This window comes from Fistularia commersonii, chromosome 13, assembly GCF_037954325.1.
Source record: "Fistularia commersonii isolate RoL2024-O1a breed Wild chromosome 13, RoL_Fcom_v1.0, whole genome shotgun sequence".
NCBI lineage: Eukaryota > Metazoa > Chordata > Actinopteri > Syngnathiformes > Fistulariidae > Fistularia > Fistularia commersonii.
The window spans coordinates 3,694,811-3,712,875 of record NC_141296.1 but is presented as its reverse complement, the minus strand read 5'-3'; the positions used below and the strand labels follow the sequence as shown (position 1 = coordinate 3,712,875).

Below are 18,065 nucleotides of genomic sequence, written 5' to 3'. Positions count from 1 at the left end.
CAACAGCGGCGCTCAGAGCCCTCTAAAAGTAATACACATGGTGTGTTTTACGATGGACTATGGAATAATTGTATTCTGACAGACAGAAATCATCAAGCTGTAACGGAGAACATAGGAGCAAATCACCAACTTCAACAACAGACTGAGGTAACAGGACCTGAAAGTATCATAGCAGATGTCTTCAAGTTCCTCTCAAAATGTAAGTTTTAAAATAATATATAATGCAGAAGGTAAAATACAAAGCCCAGACTTCCAAATGTCAAGTCCAAGTAATAATCTAAACAGGTTTGACGGAAACAATCATAGGTGTCCTTTAAAAAATATTGCGTTATGATTTTATTACTTTATTTCAATTAATGTTTTGCAGTGGATTTAAAAAAAGAATATGCTGTTTGTCAATTAATTTTGGCAAACAGGGGGCAGTTTAGATCAACATAAGTTGATCAACTGCAATTTGACAAGGCTAGATTTTTCTAAAAATGTAAGCAGATCTTGATGTGATGGAATAATCACTGACAGGTGAAAATTCAATTTAAAAGGCTATATTTAGCCAAAGAGTGATAGAACAGTCAACAAATTGTTGAAGGTACTTAATTCAAAAGAACAAAATGGCGACATCATCCATTGAAATAGCTGCTGAATATGCTGAGTGATCATAATTAATATTAATAGTGGAATACAGCTTTCTCTTATTTACATATGCTTGCACAAGCACAAACAATAGCAAGAACACACAAACACACACACACACGATGCACGCACACGCATGCATTCATTATAAATTCATAAAACCCTATTAAAAAAATGGGAAATTTCTTATTCACATCGTGAAAACACAAGAGACACAGACAATTTATATTTTCAAGTGTTCATGAACAGAAAAACATGGACCATGAACAAAAAAAAAAAGGAGAACTTCAAGATCACAACGTCTGTCTGCATGTGGACTGGGTACTATCTATGGAAATACTAATTGTCATTGGTCTGGATCTCAATTCAAGACAAATAAGTGGATTGAGAAGTGCAAGAAAAATTACTGTAAAATGTATTACTCACCATAGTAGACATCTTTGACAAGGTTCCTGACAGCTGATTCTCTGCATGTGTAGCATCAATTTCTGCTCCGTCCACATTCACTAAACTTTGGCTCATCGGCTGCATATATTTCATGTCACTCTTCCTGGAGTCAGTGGTCCTGCACACCTCGTAGTTGTACACGTGTGGGAGAGTCCCTGTCCCCAAAGTGTCTGAGTAACGCGGTGGATAATATGGAATCACAGGGAGGTTGGAGTGATACAGGACGCGAGACTGTCTCCATCTGTAGATTTTCACCGATATAATAACCACTAAACAGGTGATGAAGAGGAAGGAGACGACAGCCAAAGCCAAGACCAGGTAAAAGGTCAGGTTGTCGTTGTACTCCTTGTCCTGCGTAAAGTCCGTGAACTCTGACAGCACTTCCGGGAAGCTGTCCGCCACCGCCACATTCACGACCACCGTGGCCGAGCGAGAGGGCTGTCCGTTGTCCTCCACTATCACGGTCAGTCTCTGTTTGGCGGCATCTTTATCAGTGACCTGGCGGATGGTTCTTATTTCTCCATTCTGTAAGCCCACTTCAAACAGCGCCCTGTCTGTGGCTTTCTGCAGTTTATAGGAGAGCCAGGCATTCTGTCCAGAGTCCACATCAACAGCCACCACTTTAGTCACCAGGTAGCCCACATCTGCTGAACGAGGCACCATCTCAGCCACCAGAGAGCCCGTCTGGACCGGATACAGAACCTGAGGCGGGTTGTCGTTCTGGTCCTGGATCAGGATTTTCACTGTAGCCACTGAACTCAGAGGAGGTGAACCAGCATCGCGAGCCGTTATGTTGAATTCAAATGACTTGACTTGCTCAAAATCAAAGGACCTCACAGCATGAATGACACCACTCTCTGGACTGACTGATACCAAGGAAGACACAGGAACCCCATTCACCTCCTTGTCCTCCAGGAAGTAAGACACGCGAGCATTTTGAGCCCAGTCTGCATCAGTGGCACTGAGTGTAAACACAGAGAATCCAGGAGGGTTGTTCTCTGGTACCGTCTTACTGTACTCTGACTGATCAAATGTGGGCGGGCTGTCATTCACGTCTGACACTTTAACATGGATGGTTTTACTACTGGACAATGGAGGAGAGCCTTGATCAGAGACGGATAGTGTGAGATTATATTCAGGAATATTTTCTCTGTCTAAGGTGTTATCAGTGACTAATGTGTAATATCCAGTTAAAGACTCAATTCTAAAATGTATATCCGGGTCAATTGAGCACTTTACAACACCATTGTCACCAGAGTCTTTGTCATTAACATTAAAAAGTGCTACAGTTGTTCCAGGAGGAGAGTCTTCTGGAACGGAATTGGAAAATGACATCAATTGTATTATAGGGACATTGTCATTCTCATCAATGACCTGGATAAAAACTTTACATGTATCAGTATATCCTCCATGGTCACTCGCCAAAACGTTTAACTCATAAATAATCGATCTTTCATAATCAAGATTACCTGTAACTCTTATCTCACCAGTTTGTGTATTTAAATCAAACAGCTTTTTTTCCTCCTTGCTCACATGAGGGATGGAATATGTAACTTCTCCATTGACTCCTGTGTCTGCATCATTTGCACTAACAGTAGTTACAACCGTGCCTTCGGGGGAGTTTTCTCTAATTTCTGCTTTATAAACAGGTTGGCTGCACACTGGCGCATTATCGTTCGCATCCAGCACAGTGACTTGAATACGCACCGTCCCCGATCTATGAGGCTCACCGCCATCTGACGCGATCAGGACGAGTGTGTGAGTCTCTTCCTTCTCTCGGTCTAACGGGGTCTGTAAAACAATTTCGACTGATCTGCGTCCATCCGGATGGTTCTGTACCTCCAATTTGAAATTATCTGTAGGTTTCAGAGTATATTTCTGTATATCATTCATACCAACATCAGGATCATTTGCACTGGCAAGCGAGAAACGCGTCCCGGCCGCAGCCGCTTCAAGTATTTTTAAATGAATTTCGTGTTTTGGAAAGGCCGGACTATTATCATTAATGTCTATTATCTCCACCGTCACACGATAAACCTGGATTGGATTTTCTAAAATGACGTCAAAACTAAAGCTGCAGGGCGTCGTCTTTTCGCAAAGCTCTTCCCTGTCAATTCTCTCTCTGATAACGAGTGTACCTTTATCTCGGTTTAAATCCACATATTGTCGTTCTTCTTTAGTAATAATTCTGGCTTTACCTGACACCAGCCTCTCCACATCCAAACCCAAATCCCTCGCAATGTTTCCGACAAAAGATCCTTCCGCCTGCTCCTCCGGTATGGAATAGCGAGCCTGTCCGACCACAGAGCTCAGCTTCAGAAGACAAAGAAGGACGAACAGTACTCGCCATCGGTCTCTGCGAGCGGTAATCCGGAAAATACACATTTTAAATCCAACGATCCAGACTCCTTTTCGACATACAATCAAAAAAGCCAGAGATGTCCGTATTTGCAAATGTCCGACACGACGGATAAACGCCTGTTTTTCTAACACCCAATGGCGGCCCGTCTTCTTCCTCAGCAGGAACGCAGAGAATGAATTCAGGAGGTGGACCGTCGCTGCTTGCCTACACAGTTATTCAGTGATGTGTCACTAGCGGCGCTCAGAGCCCTTTAACAGTAATACAAGTGTGAAGTGTTTTTGTACTTAATAGTTTGAAGGCCAGTGAAAGACAATACGATTTTTTAACTAATGGACCTTATATTGTTATTTTTATTCAGCCATAAAAAGTATACATTTTTTTTTACTAATTTTATTAGTACTCGCAGCGTTGCAAGTAGTGATCATAATATCAGTCATCATCAGAGTATTCATGTATCGTGTTGGCCTCCGATTTATATGTTGAAGAGTGATCTTTCTTCAGAATTTAAAAAGTAGAAATACAAATGTAATTATGTTGATTACATTTCTTTCGATCTTTAGAACTATAATGATTTAAAATGGTTGTGTGAAAACCAAGTCAAGAGTGATCCTTCCGGAAGAACAGTAACTCTGCTGTGACGGTAAGACCAAAGATAAATTTCAGCACCATGGACAGCGAAAAGGATCATTCCAGGCTCATCTAAAGTCACTTCAATAAGTTTTTAGTTCGATAGGTCATTTACAAACCAAATGTATAACTCCTCATTGTAGACATAATAGAATAAGTTCCTTGTTGCCGATTATCTGTATGTGTAGGATCAGTTTCTTCTCCATCTACACTCACTAAACTTTGACTTTTTGACGTAACTGCACTAGACTCTGCACTTCACACCACTCATTCTCGAATCTTCACCGGACCTCATCCTCTATGGCAAACCTGTAGTTCAGCAAAGGGCCAGAAAGTGACAGGGCGACAATATATAGCCTCTATTCTGGGGTCGGTACAATATATGTCCTTAAAAAGAGTACTACTTCTTTATATAATCTTTTCTGTTCATTACATTTTAATCAGTGGATAGGAAAAGTGAAGGTACTGACTGCCAATTGATTTAAATCACCATGGGACGGTCTATGCATGTTTTGATGTCTTAGTACAATATGGAATACACATATGGTTTCTCACAACAGTACCACTCGAGCAATTCTTAAACACTCCAATTAAATACTCAAAATGCCCTTTCTTCCAAAAGAACAGAGGTTTTACACATCGAATATTTATGATTATCATAATTCTTGCTGATATGTTTGTAAGGGCCCAACTCATACACACACATTTCAGAATGCACACAGACAAACACAGAAACTTACTCAAACACACATAAACCCACACTGACAAAGACTCGTGTAAGATTTCTGCACGATGGACAAAGTCGCAAAAGACAAGAAATTTGTATGAATTTCGTTCATATTCATTGAATGTAATCTGACAAAGTAACCTACTGAAAATAAGTATTGTATGTTACTCACCATAGTAGACATCTTTGACAAGGTTCCTGACAGCTGATTCTCTGCATGTGTAGCATCAGTTTCTGCTCCGTCCACATTCACTAAACTTTGGCTCATGGGCTGCATATATTTCATGTCACTCTTCCTGGAGTCAGTGGTCCTGCACACCTCGTAGTTGTACACGTGTGGGAGAGTCCCTGTCCCCAAAGTGTCTGAGTAACGCGGTGGATAATATGGAATCACAGGGAGGTTGGAGTGATACAGGACGCGAGACTGTCTCCATCTGTAGATTTTCACCGATATAATAACCACTAAACAGGTGATGAAGAGGAAGGAGACGACAGCCAAAGCCAAGACCAGGTAAAAGGTCAGGTTGTCGTTGTACTCCTTGTCCTGCGTAAAGTCCGTGAACTCTGACAGCACTTCGGGGAAGCTGTCCGCCACCGCCACGTTAACCACAACCGTAGCCGAGCGAGAGGGCTGTCCGTTGTCCTCCACTATCACGGTCAGTCTCTGTTTGGCGGCATCTTTATCAGTGACCTGGCGGATGGTTCTTATTTCTCCATTCTGTAAGCCCACTTCAAACAGCGCCCTGTCTGTGGCTTTCTGCAGTTTATAGGATAGCCAGGCATTCTGTCCAGAGTCCACATCAACAGCCACCACTTTAGTCACCAGGTAGCCCACATCTGCTGAACGAGGCACCATCTCAGCCACCAGAGAGCCCGTCTGGACCGGATACAGAACCTGAGGTGGGTTGTCGTTCTGATCCTGGATCAGGATTCTCACGGTAGCCACTGAACTCAGAGGAGGGGAACCAGCATCGCGAGCCGTTACGTTGAATTCAAATGACTTGACTTGCTCAAAGTCAAAGGACCTCACAGCATGAATGACACCACTCTCTGGACTGACTGATACCAAGGAAGACACAGGAACCCCATTCACCTCCTTGTCCTCCAGGAAGTAAGACACCCGAGCATTTTGAGCCCAGTCTGCATCAGTGGCACTGAGAGTAAACACAGAGAATCCAGGAGGGTTGTTCTCTGGTACCGTCTTACTGTACTCTGACTGATCAAATGTGGGCGGGCTGTCATTCACGTCTGACACTTTAACATGGATGGTTTTACTGCTGGACAATGGAGGAGAGCCTTGATCAGAGACGGATAGTGTGAGATTATATTCAGGAATATTTTCTCTGTCTAAGGTGTTATCAGTGATTAATGTGTAATATCCAGATAATGACGACTCAATTTTGAAGGGAACATCAGGGTTAATGGAGCACTTTACAACACCGTTACTACCAGAGTCTTTGTCATTAACATTAACAACAGCTACAGTTGTTCCAGGAGGAGAGTCTTCCAGAACAGAATTGGAAAATGACATCAATTGTATTGTAGGGATATTGTCATTCTCATCAACAACTTGGATAATGATTTTACATGTATCTGAATATGCTCCATGGTCACTAGCCTTAACATCAAATTCAAAATCACTATTCTTTTCAAAGTCAAGTTTACCTTTAACTTTAATTTCACCAGTATGTGTATTTACATCAAAAAACTTTTGGGCTTCTTTAGCAACATGAGCAATAGAAAATGTAACTTCTCCATTGACTCCTGTGTCTGCATCATTTGCACTAACAGTAGTTACCACCGTTCCTTCAGGAGAGTTTTCTCTGATATCTGCTTTATAAACAGGTTGGCTGCACACTGGCGCATTATCGTTCGCATCCAGCACAGTGATTTGAATACGCACCGTCCCCGATCTATGAGGCTCACCGCCATCTGACGCGATCAGGACGAGTGTGTGAGTCTCCTCCTTCTCTCGGTCTAACGGGGTCTGTAAAACCATTTCGAGAGATCTGCGTCCACTATGTTGGTTTATTACCTCCAATTTGAAACTATCTGTAGGTTTCAGAGTATATTTCTGTATATCATTTATACCAACGTCAGGGTCGTCTGCACTTTCCAGCGAGAAACGCGTCCCGACTGCAGCCGTTTCAACAATATTTAAATCTATGTCGCGTTTTTGGAAAGACGGACTATTATCATTAATGTCTATTATTTCCACCGTCACACGATAAACCTGGATTGGATTGTCCAGAAATATATCGAAGCTAAAGCTGCAGGGCGTCGTCTTTTTGCAAAGCTCTTCCCGGTCGATTCTCTCTCTGATAACGAGTGTACCTTTATCTCGGTTTAAATCCACATATTGTCGTTCTTCCTTAGTAATAATTCTGGCTTTACCTGACACCAGCCTCCCCACATCCAAACCCAAATCCCTCGCAATGTTTCCGACAAAAGATCCTTCCGCCTGCTCCTCCGGTATGGAATAGCGAGCCTGTCCGACCACAGAGCTCAGCTTCAGAAGACAAAGAAGGACGAACAGTACTCGCCATCGGTCTCTGCGAGCGATAATCCGGAAAACGCACATTTTAAATCCAACGATCCAGATTCCTTTTCGACATAAAATCAAAAAAGCCAGAGATGTCCGTAGTTGAAAATTTCTAACACGACGGATAAACGCCTGTTTTTCTAACACCCAATGGCGGCCCGTCTTCTTCCTCAGCAGGAACGCAGAGAATGAATTCAGGAGGTGGACCGTCGCTGCTTGCCTACACAGTTATTCAGTGATGTGTCACTAGCGGCGCTCAGAGCCCTTTAACAGTAATACAGGTGTGAAGTGTTTTTGTACTTAACAGTGTCAAGGCCAGTGAAAGACAAAGATAATTTATCAACGTATGGAACGTATTTTAGTATTATTTAGCAAAAAAATATAAGTCTCATTTTTCATTAAATGTATTAATTTCAGCAGAGTTACAAGTAGTGATAATGATATCAATCATCGTCAGAGTATCAGTGCATTGTATTGTGTTGCTTCAGTTTCATATCTTGAAGCAAAATATTTCTTATGAGGTTCAAGAGTAGAAATAAAAATGTAATCATGTTAATGATTATATTTCTGCAGAGTTTTGATATTGTCATTTTTTAAAATGTTTGTGAAAACCAAATCAACACTGATCCTTCGGGAATTACAGTGACAGCTGTGACACTAAGACAGAAGATAAATATCAGCACGATGGACAGCGACAAGGATCATTCAAGGCTCATCACAAATCACTTTAATAAGTTATTAGTTCGAAAGATAATTTACTAACGCAATGTATAACTTCTCATAGTAGAGATCTTTGAATAGGTTCCTGATCCCCAATTATCTGCATGTGTAGGATCACTTTCTGCTCCATCTACACTCACTAAACTTTGACTCTTTGATACAACTTTCCTCAACTCTGCAATCCACACCACTCATTCTCAAATCTTCAACCGACTGCATCCTCCATGACAAACCTGCAGTCCAGCAAAGGGCCAGAGAGTGACAGGTCAACAATATATAGCTTTTATTCTGGGGTCGCTACAATATGGGTCCTTAAAAAGAGTACTACTTCTTGAAATTGTCTTTTCTGTTTTAAATTTTATAGAGTAGATAGAAAAAGTGAAGGAATTGACTGCCAATTGATTTGAATAATCAAGTGACAGTCTATGCTTGTTTTGATGTCATAGCACAATACGGAATACACATATGGTTGCTTAAACAGTACTACTCGAGCAATTTTTAAACAATACAATTAAATATTTAAAATGACTTTTGACATTCTCAAAAGAATGGGGGTTTTGTTCAGCAAATTTGTAATTTTACCTTTATTATCATTCTTACTGATATGTTTGTACTTGCCCACTTCATACATAAACACACCTCAGACCACATACACAAACACACATAGAAACTTACTCAAACACATATACAACCACACAGACAGACACGCCTGTGAGTTTTCAGCATGATGGACAGTCGCAAAAGACAAGAAATTTGTGCAACATTTCGTTCAAATTCATTTCATGTAAACTAACAATTCACTCACTATTGAAAATAAGTATTGTATGTTACTCACCATAGTAGACATCTTTGACAAGGTTCCTGACAGCTGATTCTCTGCATGTGTAGGATCAGTTTCTGCTCCGTCCACATTCACTAAACTTTGGCTCATCGGCTGCATATATTTCATGTCACTCTTCCTGGAGTCAGTGGTCCTGCACACCTCGTAGTTGTACACGTGTGGGAGAGTCCCTGTCCCCAAAGTGTCTGAGTAACGCGGTGGATAATATGGAATCACAGGGAGGTTGGAGTGATACAGGACGCGAGACTGTCTCCATCTGTAGATTTTCACCGATATAATAACCACTAAACAGGTGATGAAGAGGAAGGAGACGACAGCCAAAGCCAAGACCAGGTAAAAGGTCAGGTTGTCGTTGTACTCCTTGTCCTGCGTAAAGTCCGTGAATTCTGACAGCACTTCCGGGAAGCTGTCCGCCACCGCCACGTTAACCACCACCGTGGCCGAGCGAGAGGGCTGTCCGTTGTCCTCCACTATCACGGTCAGTCTCTGTTTGGCGGCATCTTTATCAGTGACCTGGCGGATGGTTCTTATTTCTCCATTCTGTAAGCCCACTTCAAACAGCGCCCTGTCTGTGGCTTTCTGCAGTTTATAGGAGAGCCAGGCATTCTGTCCAGAGTCCACATCAACAGCCACCACTTTAGTCACCAGGTAGCCCACATCTGCTGAACGAGGCACCATCTCAGCCACCAGAGAGCCCGTCTGGACCGGATACAGAACCTGAGGCGGGTTGTCGTTCTGATCCTGGATCAGGATTCTCACCGTCACGTTGCTACTGAGCGGAGGGGAGCCTCCGTCCTGCGCTTTGACACGGAAGCGGAAATCTCTGATCTGCTCGTAGTCAAAAGAGCGCACTGCATGGATGACTCCACTATCAGCACTGACAGACACGTATGAGGACACTGGCACTCCGTTAACAGAAGAGTCCTCCAGTATATAAGAAATCCTGGCATTCTGGTTCCAGTCAGCATCTCTGGCTTTCACCGTGAATACAGAGAGACCAGGTGTGTTGTTTTCTACAATATAGGCCTCATATGAGCTCCTCTCAAAGACAGGTGTGTTATCATTCACATCTGAGATCTGTAAGGTGAGCGTGACGCTGCTGGAGAGGGAGGGCACTCCCTCATCAGAGCAGGTCACTGTGATATTATACTCAGAGGATCGCTCTCTGTCTAATTCTCCCTCCGTCACTAAACTATAGAAATTATTTGTTGACATTTTTAATGTAAAAGGTATATTTTCTGTAATAAAGCAATTCACGTTCCCGTTTTCTCCTGAATCTCGATCCTCGATGTTTATCATTGTAACCACAGTATTAAGTTCAGCGCTCTCCGATATCACATTTGATTTGGACATTATTTTAATTTCTGGCTTGTTGTCATTTTCATCTTGAACATCAACAATTAACTTGCAAGAATCAGTCAGTCCTCCATCGTCACTCGCCATTATACTTATTTCAAAATGTCTCGACTTTTCGTAGTCAACATCACCACTCAACCACACCTCACCATTTTCATTGTCGATGGTAAATATCTTTTTAACGTTTCCTAGACTCGTTATTGAATATGTAATTCTGGCATTGGAGCCTCGATCAGCATCTGAGGCGGTAACAGTTGCTATAACGGTATGCAGAGGTGAATTTTCGTGAACGACAGCTTTGTACGTGGACTGCGTAAAAACAGGGGCGTTATCATTTGCGTCTAAAACCGTAATAAGAATCAACATGGTTCCCGACATCTGCGGCTCCCCGCCGTCCACCGCCGTCAACACCAGAGAAAGCTGCTCCTCCGTCTCTCTGTCCAGAGGCTTTTGTAAAACCATCTCGACGTTTTTTTGACCGTTTGCATTGGTATGGAGCTTAATAGCGAAATGGTTGTTATGTTTCAATTCGTAATTTTGAAGGTCGTTTATTCCAACATCGAGGTCCGCGGCTCTCTCGAGAACAAATTTCGCACCGATCATCGCAGACTCGCTGATTTTAAATTTCATTTCATGTTTTTCAAAGGTCGGTGCATTATCATTGATATCTGTAATCTGCACCGTAACGGTGTAAAATTCCATCGGGTTTTCCAAGATAATCTGAACATGTAAAGCACAAAGCGCCGACTCCGTGCACAGCGCCTCCCTGTCTATTCTCTCTTTCACGAGGAGGACTCCTTTCTCTCGGTTCAGCTCGATGTAATCGTCATTGTTCCTGGAAAAAATCCTGGCTTTCCCGAATATTAAACGTTTGATTTCGACGCCTAAATCTTGCGCGATGTTGCCGATCTGAGATCCCTTCGGCATTTCCTCCGGGATAGAATAGCTGGCCTGCCCGGACACCGAGCCGAGGAGAACCAGAGACACGAACAACGATACTTGCCACATCATTGTTCTATCCATTTTCTCCAACTGACGAATTAAATCCCGACACAAAGACGCTCTGGGAGTCCGATCTCGATAAATCAGCAAAGTAATCCGGAAATCGAAATTAAACGATGGGAAAAATCTTCCTTCTCGATAAACAATCCTTTCCGAATATCCAGTTTGTCTCTCGGCGTCCTCTTTCTGTATTAAATCCACGCAACACTGGAGGATGTGCTCCAGCCTGCGCTCAGCCGTCAACACTCAGGTCGACAGCGTCCCTAAGAGTTCATATAATAACACTGCAGCGAAAATCTAAAACCGAGCCAATGCAGAAGTCATTTTAAAACACTATTAGCGAATGTCTCCTTATGTGCCATATCGTCAAATATAGAGAATTAACAAAACTAGATTGAAATTAAAATAGATATTCTATCGTGTAAATCTCACTTGGATCACACTTTCTGATCATCCGACTAATTGTTTGAACAAGACTAAGGTGCATCGAAGGAAACAAGTACTGATGTAAAGTGTTTTCCATTTGTACAAGAAAAATAACCAGATCAATATTATACTATTTCAAAGTACACATATACAAACAAATATAAAATCTTTTTTTTTATCCCTGTTGGTGTCACTCCACTTGCATCATGTTTATTTTTGTCACTATGTTGTTCTTATTCATGTTGTTGTTATTCTTGTTTGTCTGTTCTCACCCTTGCTGTCTTTTCCCCCTATTCTGTTGTCTATTCTTATTGTAACTCAGGTGAAGATAGCCCTAAGTTCAAAAATACTGCAATAAATAAAAATAAATATCGAGTAGAATTTCATCATTAAAAAAGTAATATTGGTGATATAAAAATGTCTAAATTAGATAAATAGGATTAAAATATTATTTCATATTGTTGGTGAATTATTTTGTCATTTAGTTTAATAGCACTGTTGCTTCAGGAAGTGGTCGATCTATCAGCCAATCACAACGCTGATAGCGATTTCGTTCCAGAAGCTACGAGAATGAAAAAAAAAAAAAAAAAAAAAAAAACTGATATGGAACGTTATGCTGTCGTGTTTATCGAGTGAGTGAACAAAGAAGGGAACAGATATTAAGTATTTCTGACGCTTATTTTATCTTTCCAAGTGTTTTATTTCATTTTCTATCTCGATAGACTGAAGTTACTTTGAACATTTTCCTGCTAAGTTTAATGACTGTATTGCCGGCGAAACGTTGAAGAGTTGGAGCCCATGGATATGAATGTTGATGGCGAGACACCCACGAAAAGAACCTCGACTCGACTGGATGTGAAATCGGTAGGAGAATTTTTCTACTATTCTGTTCTTCTGCTTTTAGAAAACGTGGATTTTGAACTGCAAGCCGATTGAGTATTTTTTTTCCGAGAGTGGATCTCAACACGGTTGTAAGGAGAGATAGCTTTGCTTTCACTTGCTAACTTGAATTTACTTGCTAAAGGACTGATTGAGTAGCAAGATTTTGATAACTATAGAACTGTGTATTCACTTTATTTTTTATTTTATTTGGCACATCTTGAATACGTTGACCTGTGAATCTCTAGTGTAATTGCAATTGAATGCGTTCATTTCCTATTGGGTTAATTAAGATGATCCATCCTTAGTCCTTCGAGTGTTAATGTAACTCAATGGTTACTATAGTTGAAATGACCTGCTATTAGGAAGTTAATACCAATATTATAGTATTTTACACTAAAATAGACCTATGTTGATTGAAAAGAAAGATAACTAACTGTAAAAACAAAATAATTTACTGCTTAAACATTTAAAAGTAGGAACTCAATAAGAACCTATGATGGACAAAGACTGAAAAATAATTTCCCCTATGGAGAGCTATAAAGTATATCTTATCTTATCTTAAAAATGTCATAAATTGAAAATGAAATAATGATGTGAGAGATGGGAAGCTAGAGTTGTTGCACGAATAACTGTAACAATTGGAAGTATTTGTTGAACGGTGAAAGGGTTATTGAACTGTCCTTGAGAGCAATACTTCAGAAAAAACCTTTGACCTCTTGGCTACATTTCTTCAATTCAAAATGAATAAATTCATTGAAAAATCCAGCTGTAGATTCAGCAAAACCAAGAGTTCACTGCAAAATACTGGGTATTAAAGTTTAAACGGGACATGCTTTTCGGGGGGTGACAGTATATATACGGGGCCGAGCAGATCTTTTCATTTTACCACTGTATTTACTTATGTTCTTGCCATTATAGGACTTTAGAATTCCCACAAAGTGAACTTTTGGTTACTCATGAATTGTTTCACATGATCTTTTTCGTCCAGCCCTTCTGTTCTCTACTTTGGCAAAGGACACATTTTGATGTACTTTTCTGACCAAATATGCTATTCATCAAACACATAAGAGTAGTTTTTCATGAAAGTATTATTGACTTCAGGGAACCGTTTGACACAAGTAATGTTGACTCTCTGACAAACAATACCAAAAGCATGCCAAAGTACAAAAGTGACCAGTCCCACAATAACTTATGAAACACTGATACATTTATCCCACATCAGAGAAAAACTATGGAGCTTAAAAGTCAATGACCCATAACTGTAATAAGACCCGTGACAAAAGTAATATTTCAAGGTATGACAATGTGAGGGAACATTGAAAATAGTCAGTCTCATATGAAGGATCACTCAAAATACATGTGGCCATTATTTTGAAAGTGTGTGCAAAGCACTATGACAAGACGGACTTTGAGAAGACTGAAGATGTACGGACATAGTGGAATATGTATCAGTAATTGGTTTGAGAGGATGACACCACTTGTAAAGAAACCCAGAGTTAAATACTTGTTTTGCAAATCCATTTTAAGGAATTGTAATCAGAATGTGAAGAATAAAAAGAGGAAAACAGGTATTTAAAACTCCTACATTTATAGTTTGAAGACTAGGATATCATCGAAGAAAATATATAAAAATCAAATAATAAAATGTAAAAAACTATTGAATTGTAGGTAATTATGAATACATCGACGATGAAATCTATAAATACATGAACAGATGAGAAAAACTAATGCCTTCATAATTTGGGGAAACTAACCTCTACAGGAGAGTCTGGTTCATCCAGGATGTTCTTTTCACTCTGAATCCGCTGCATGGTTCCTGTAGAACTTGCATCCATTATCAGCACGTTCTGACTTCTAGCCGTGCCAAATTTACAGTCACTCTTCCTGGAGTCAGTGGTCCTGCACACCTCGTAGTTGTACACGTGTGGGAGAGTCCCTGTCCCCAAAGTGTCTGAGTAACGCGGTGGATAATATGGAATCACAGGGAGGTTGGAGTGATACAGGACGCGAGACTGTCTCCATCTGTAGATTTTCACCGATATTATAACCACCAAACAGGTGATGAAGAGGAAGGAGACGACAGCCAAAGCCAAGACCAGGTAAAAGGTCAGGTTGTCGTTGTACTCCTTGTCCTGCGTAAAGTCCGTGAACTCTGACAGCACTTCGGGGAAGCTGTCCGCCACCGCCACGTTAACCACCACCGTGGCCGAGCGACAGGGCTGTCCGTTGTCCTCCACTATCACGGTCAGTCTCTGTTTGGCGGCATCTTTATCAGTGACCTGGCGGATGGTTCTTATTTCTCCATTCTGTAAGCCCACTTCAAACAGCGCCCTGTCTGTGGCTTTCTGCAGTTTATAGGAGAGCCAGGCATTCTGTCCAGAGTCCACATCAACAGCCACCACTTTAGTCACCAGGTAGCCCACATCTGCTGAACGAGGCACCATCTCAGCCACCAGAGAGCCCGTCTGGACCGGATACAGAACCTGAGGCGGGTTGTCGTTCTGATCCTGGATCAGGATTCTCACGGTAGCCACTGAACTCAGAGGAGGTGAACCAGCATCGCGAGCCGTTACGTTAAAATCAAATGATTTGACTTGCTCAAAATCAAAGGACCTCACAGCATGAATGACACCACTCTCTGGACTGACTGATACCAAGGAAGACACAGGAACCCCATTCACCTCCTTGTCCTCCAGGAAGTAAGACACGCGAGCATTTTGAGCCCAGTCTGCATCAGTGGCACTGAGAGTAAACACAGAGAATCCAGGAGGGTTGTTCTCTGGTACCGTCTTACTGTACTCTGACTGATCAAATGTGGGCGGGCTGTCATTCACGTCTGACACTTTAACATGGATGGTTTTACTGCTGGACAATGGAGGAGAGCCTTGATCAGAGACGGATAGTGTGAGATTATATTCAGGAATATTTTCTCTGTCTAAGGTGTTATCAGTGACTAATGTGTAATATCCAGATAATGAAGACTCAATTTTGAAGGGAACATCAGGGTTAATGGAGCACTTGACAACACCGTTACTACCAGAGTCTTCATCATCAACATTAACAACAGCTACAGTCATTCCAGGAGGAGAGTCTTCTGGAATGGAGTTAGAAAATGACATTAACTGTATTGAAGGGACATTGTCATTCTCATCAATTATTTGAATGATAACTTTACATGTATCTGTATATCCTCCATGGTCACTGGCCTTCACATTCAACTGATAAGATTTAGATTTTTCAAAATCGAGTTTGTCTTTAACCTTAATCTCACCAGTGTTAGCATTTACATTGAACAGGTTTTTGGCCCCTTTAGCAACATGAGCAATAGAATATGTAACTTCTCCATTTACTCCTGTGTCTGCATCATTTGCACTAACAGTAGTTACCACCGTTCCTTCAGGGGAGTTTTCTCTAATTTCTGCTTTATAAACAGGTTGGCTGCACACTGGCGCATTATCATTCGCATCCAGCACAGTGATTTGAATACGCACCGTCCCCGATCTATGAGGCTCACCGCCATCTGAAGCGATCAGGACGAGTGTGTGAGTCTCCTCCTTCTCTCGGTCTAACGGGGTCTGTAAAACCATTTCAACTGATCTGCCTCCATCAGGCTGGTTCTGTACCTCCAATTTGAAATTATCTGACGGTTTTAGTGTATATTTTTGGATTTCATTAATGCCAACATCAGGATCGTCCGCGTTGTCTAGCGAAAAACGCGTCCCGACCGCAGCCGTTTCGCGTATTTTCAAATGGATCTCATGCTTTTGAAATGAGGGACTATTATCATTAATATCTATAATCTCCACCGTCACACGATAGACTTGGATTGGATTGTCCAGAAATATATCGAAGCTAAAGCTGCAAGGCGTCGTCTTTTCGCAAAGCTCTTCCCTGTCGATTCTCTCTCTGATAACGAGTGTACCTTTATCACGGTTTAAATCCACATATTGCCGGCCTCCTTTTATAATAATTCTGGCTTTACCTGACACCAGCCTCTCCACATCCAAACCCAAATCCCTCGCAATGTTTCCGACAAAAGATCCTTCCGCCTGCTCCTCCGGTATGGAATAGCGAGCCTGTCCGACCACAGAGCTCAGCTTCAGAAGACAAAGAAGGACGAACAGTACTCGCCATCGGTCTCTGCGAGCGATAATCCGGAAAACACACATTTTAAATCCAACAATCCAGACTCCTTTTCGACATAAATTCCAAAAAAGCAAGAGATGTCCGTAGTTGCAAATGTCCAACACGACGGATAAACGCCTGTTTTTCTAACACCCAATGGCGGCCCGTCTTCTTCCTCAGCAGGAACGCAGAGAATGAATTCAGGAGGTGGACCGTCGCTGCTTGCCTACACAGTTATTCAGTGATGTGTCACTAGCGGCGCTCAGAGCCCTTTAACAGTAATACAAGTGATGTGTGTGTGTGTGTGTGTGTGTGTGTGTTTGTGTTGGTAAACGTTTGATAGACCACCGAACGAAAAAGGATCACTTTTGAATGGCATATTAAGTTTATAATAATAATAACAATTACTATGATCATGATGATAATTATTATTATCATCATCATCATTATTACTGATAATAATAATGATGATGAAAATAATAATAAGGATAATAGTGTTACTTAGCTGAAATGAATTCACAGAGCAGGCAAGTAAGGAGGTACGTCATTAGAAAAAGAGAATACTGACTATCACTAAAATAAATGGAAACAAGGTTTTGTATGAAGATACTGTTATTACTGAAGATACTTTTTATAATTTATATATATATTTTTAAATTTGTCCAGTAGATTGTTTTAGTTTTTTTGGCAAGTGTTGATGATGTCTGTGTTGCATATACCTGTACTACCAATAATGTATCCTTTCTTAATCCCTCGTGGGGAAATTCGGTCTCTGCAATTACCCCATCATGGATGAACCATGAGCAGCCGGGTACCAGCGCCAGAGGAGCAGTTAGGGGTTCAATGTCTTGCTCAACAAGACTTCCACACACTAGGAGGAGACGGAAATCGAACCAGGAATGTTCGTTTCCAAAGAGGATTGCTCTATCTCCTCTGTCATGCTGACCCCAATATTTTGAGTTCATCTCCATTCAGTGGAGTAGGTTTGTCCTTCTAAAATTTGAAATATATTTATGAAAAGGCCCTGAAAAATGTATTTCTGAGTGCCCTCAGTCATCCAGGTCATGGTAAATCATGACACAATCTTATCATAGCAACGCCATATAGATTCTGTCTTTGCTGATGTTTCACATGTGTTCTGAAAGGCCTCTATCTCTGTCATTGCATACAATTTCTGAGAAGTTTGTATGGAAAGTGCAATGATGTGGCAGATGAAATTGCTTTTGGCCTATTATAGTATCATGTCTGCTTAATATAACAGAAAAAAGTCAAGAGGGTTAACAAACTTCATCTATTGTACAGGGCGGCAGAGTATTTTTATCACCAAGCCAACAGTCATACTTAAAGAACAAGTGGTCATCTGTGAGCGGACGACATT

General features: G+C 41.3%; 3 protein-coding genes across 9 annotated transcripts in view; all 3 read right to left on the bottom strand.

The window, feature by feature from the left end:
* Positions 1 to 18,065, bottom strand: part of LOC147227604 (protocadherin gamma-C5-like) — a 354,356-nt gene that overhangs the window by 133,812 nt on the left and 202,479 nt on the right. The window contains exon 1 of one of the 7 annotated variants that reach the window (XM_086157849.1): positions 1,057 to 3,505. The exons of the other annotated variants lie outside the window; for them this stretch is intronic. Within the exon in view, the coding sequence (XP_086013975.1) occupies positions 1,057 to 3,462 (2,406 nt within the window). The 5' untranslated portion in view covers positions 3,463 to 3,505. Of the gene's footprint in view, positions 1 to 1,056; positions 3,506 to 18,065 lie in introns of those variants that run through there. 7 annotated transcript variants of the gene reach the window in all.
* Positions 4,358 to 11,485, bottom strand: LOC147227627 (protocadherin beta-16-like). The gene is made up of 5 exons (XM_086158816.1): positions 8,891 to 11,485; positions 7,188 to 7,302; positions 5,647 to 6,089; positions 4,966 to 5,550; positions 4,358 to 4,375 (listed from the first exon to the last, which is right to left on the bottom strand). The coding sequence occupies exons 1-5, from the start codon at positions 11,273 to 11,275 to the stop codon at positions 4,358 to 4,360; spliced, it is 3,546 nt and encodes a 1,181-aa protein (XP_086014942.1). The 5' UTR covers positions 11,276 to 11,485.
* Positions 14,296 to 16,731, bottom strand: LOC147227626 (protocadherin beta-16-like). The gene has a single exon (XM_086158815.1). It carries the CDS (start codon positions 16,729 to 16,731, stop codon positions 14,296 to 14,298), a length of 2,436 nt encoding a protein of 811 aa, XP_086014941.1.

What these genes read in the sequence shown, in the direction of transcription:
- LOC147227627 (XM_086158816.1), bottom strand. Translation starts at nt 11,275, where the DNA reads ATGGATAGAACAATGATGTGGCAAGTATCGTTGTTCGTGTCTCTGGTT. An exon ending in TGTCAAAGATGTCTACTATG is followed by an intron (nt 7,303 to 8,890) that starts GTGAGTAACATA and finishes TGTCTTCTGAAG; the next exon opens with CTGAGCTCTGTGGTCGGACA. An exon ending in GCTCTCTGGTGGCTGAGATG is followed by an intron (nt 5,551 to 5,646) that starts GTGCCTCGTTCA and finishes TATAAACTGCAG; the next exon opens with AAAGCCACAGACAGGGCGCT.
- LOC147227626 (XM_086158815.1), bottom strand. Translation starts at nt 16,731, where the DNA reads ATGTGTGTTTTCCGGATTATCGCTCGCAGAGACCGATGGCGAGTACTG.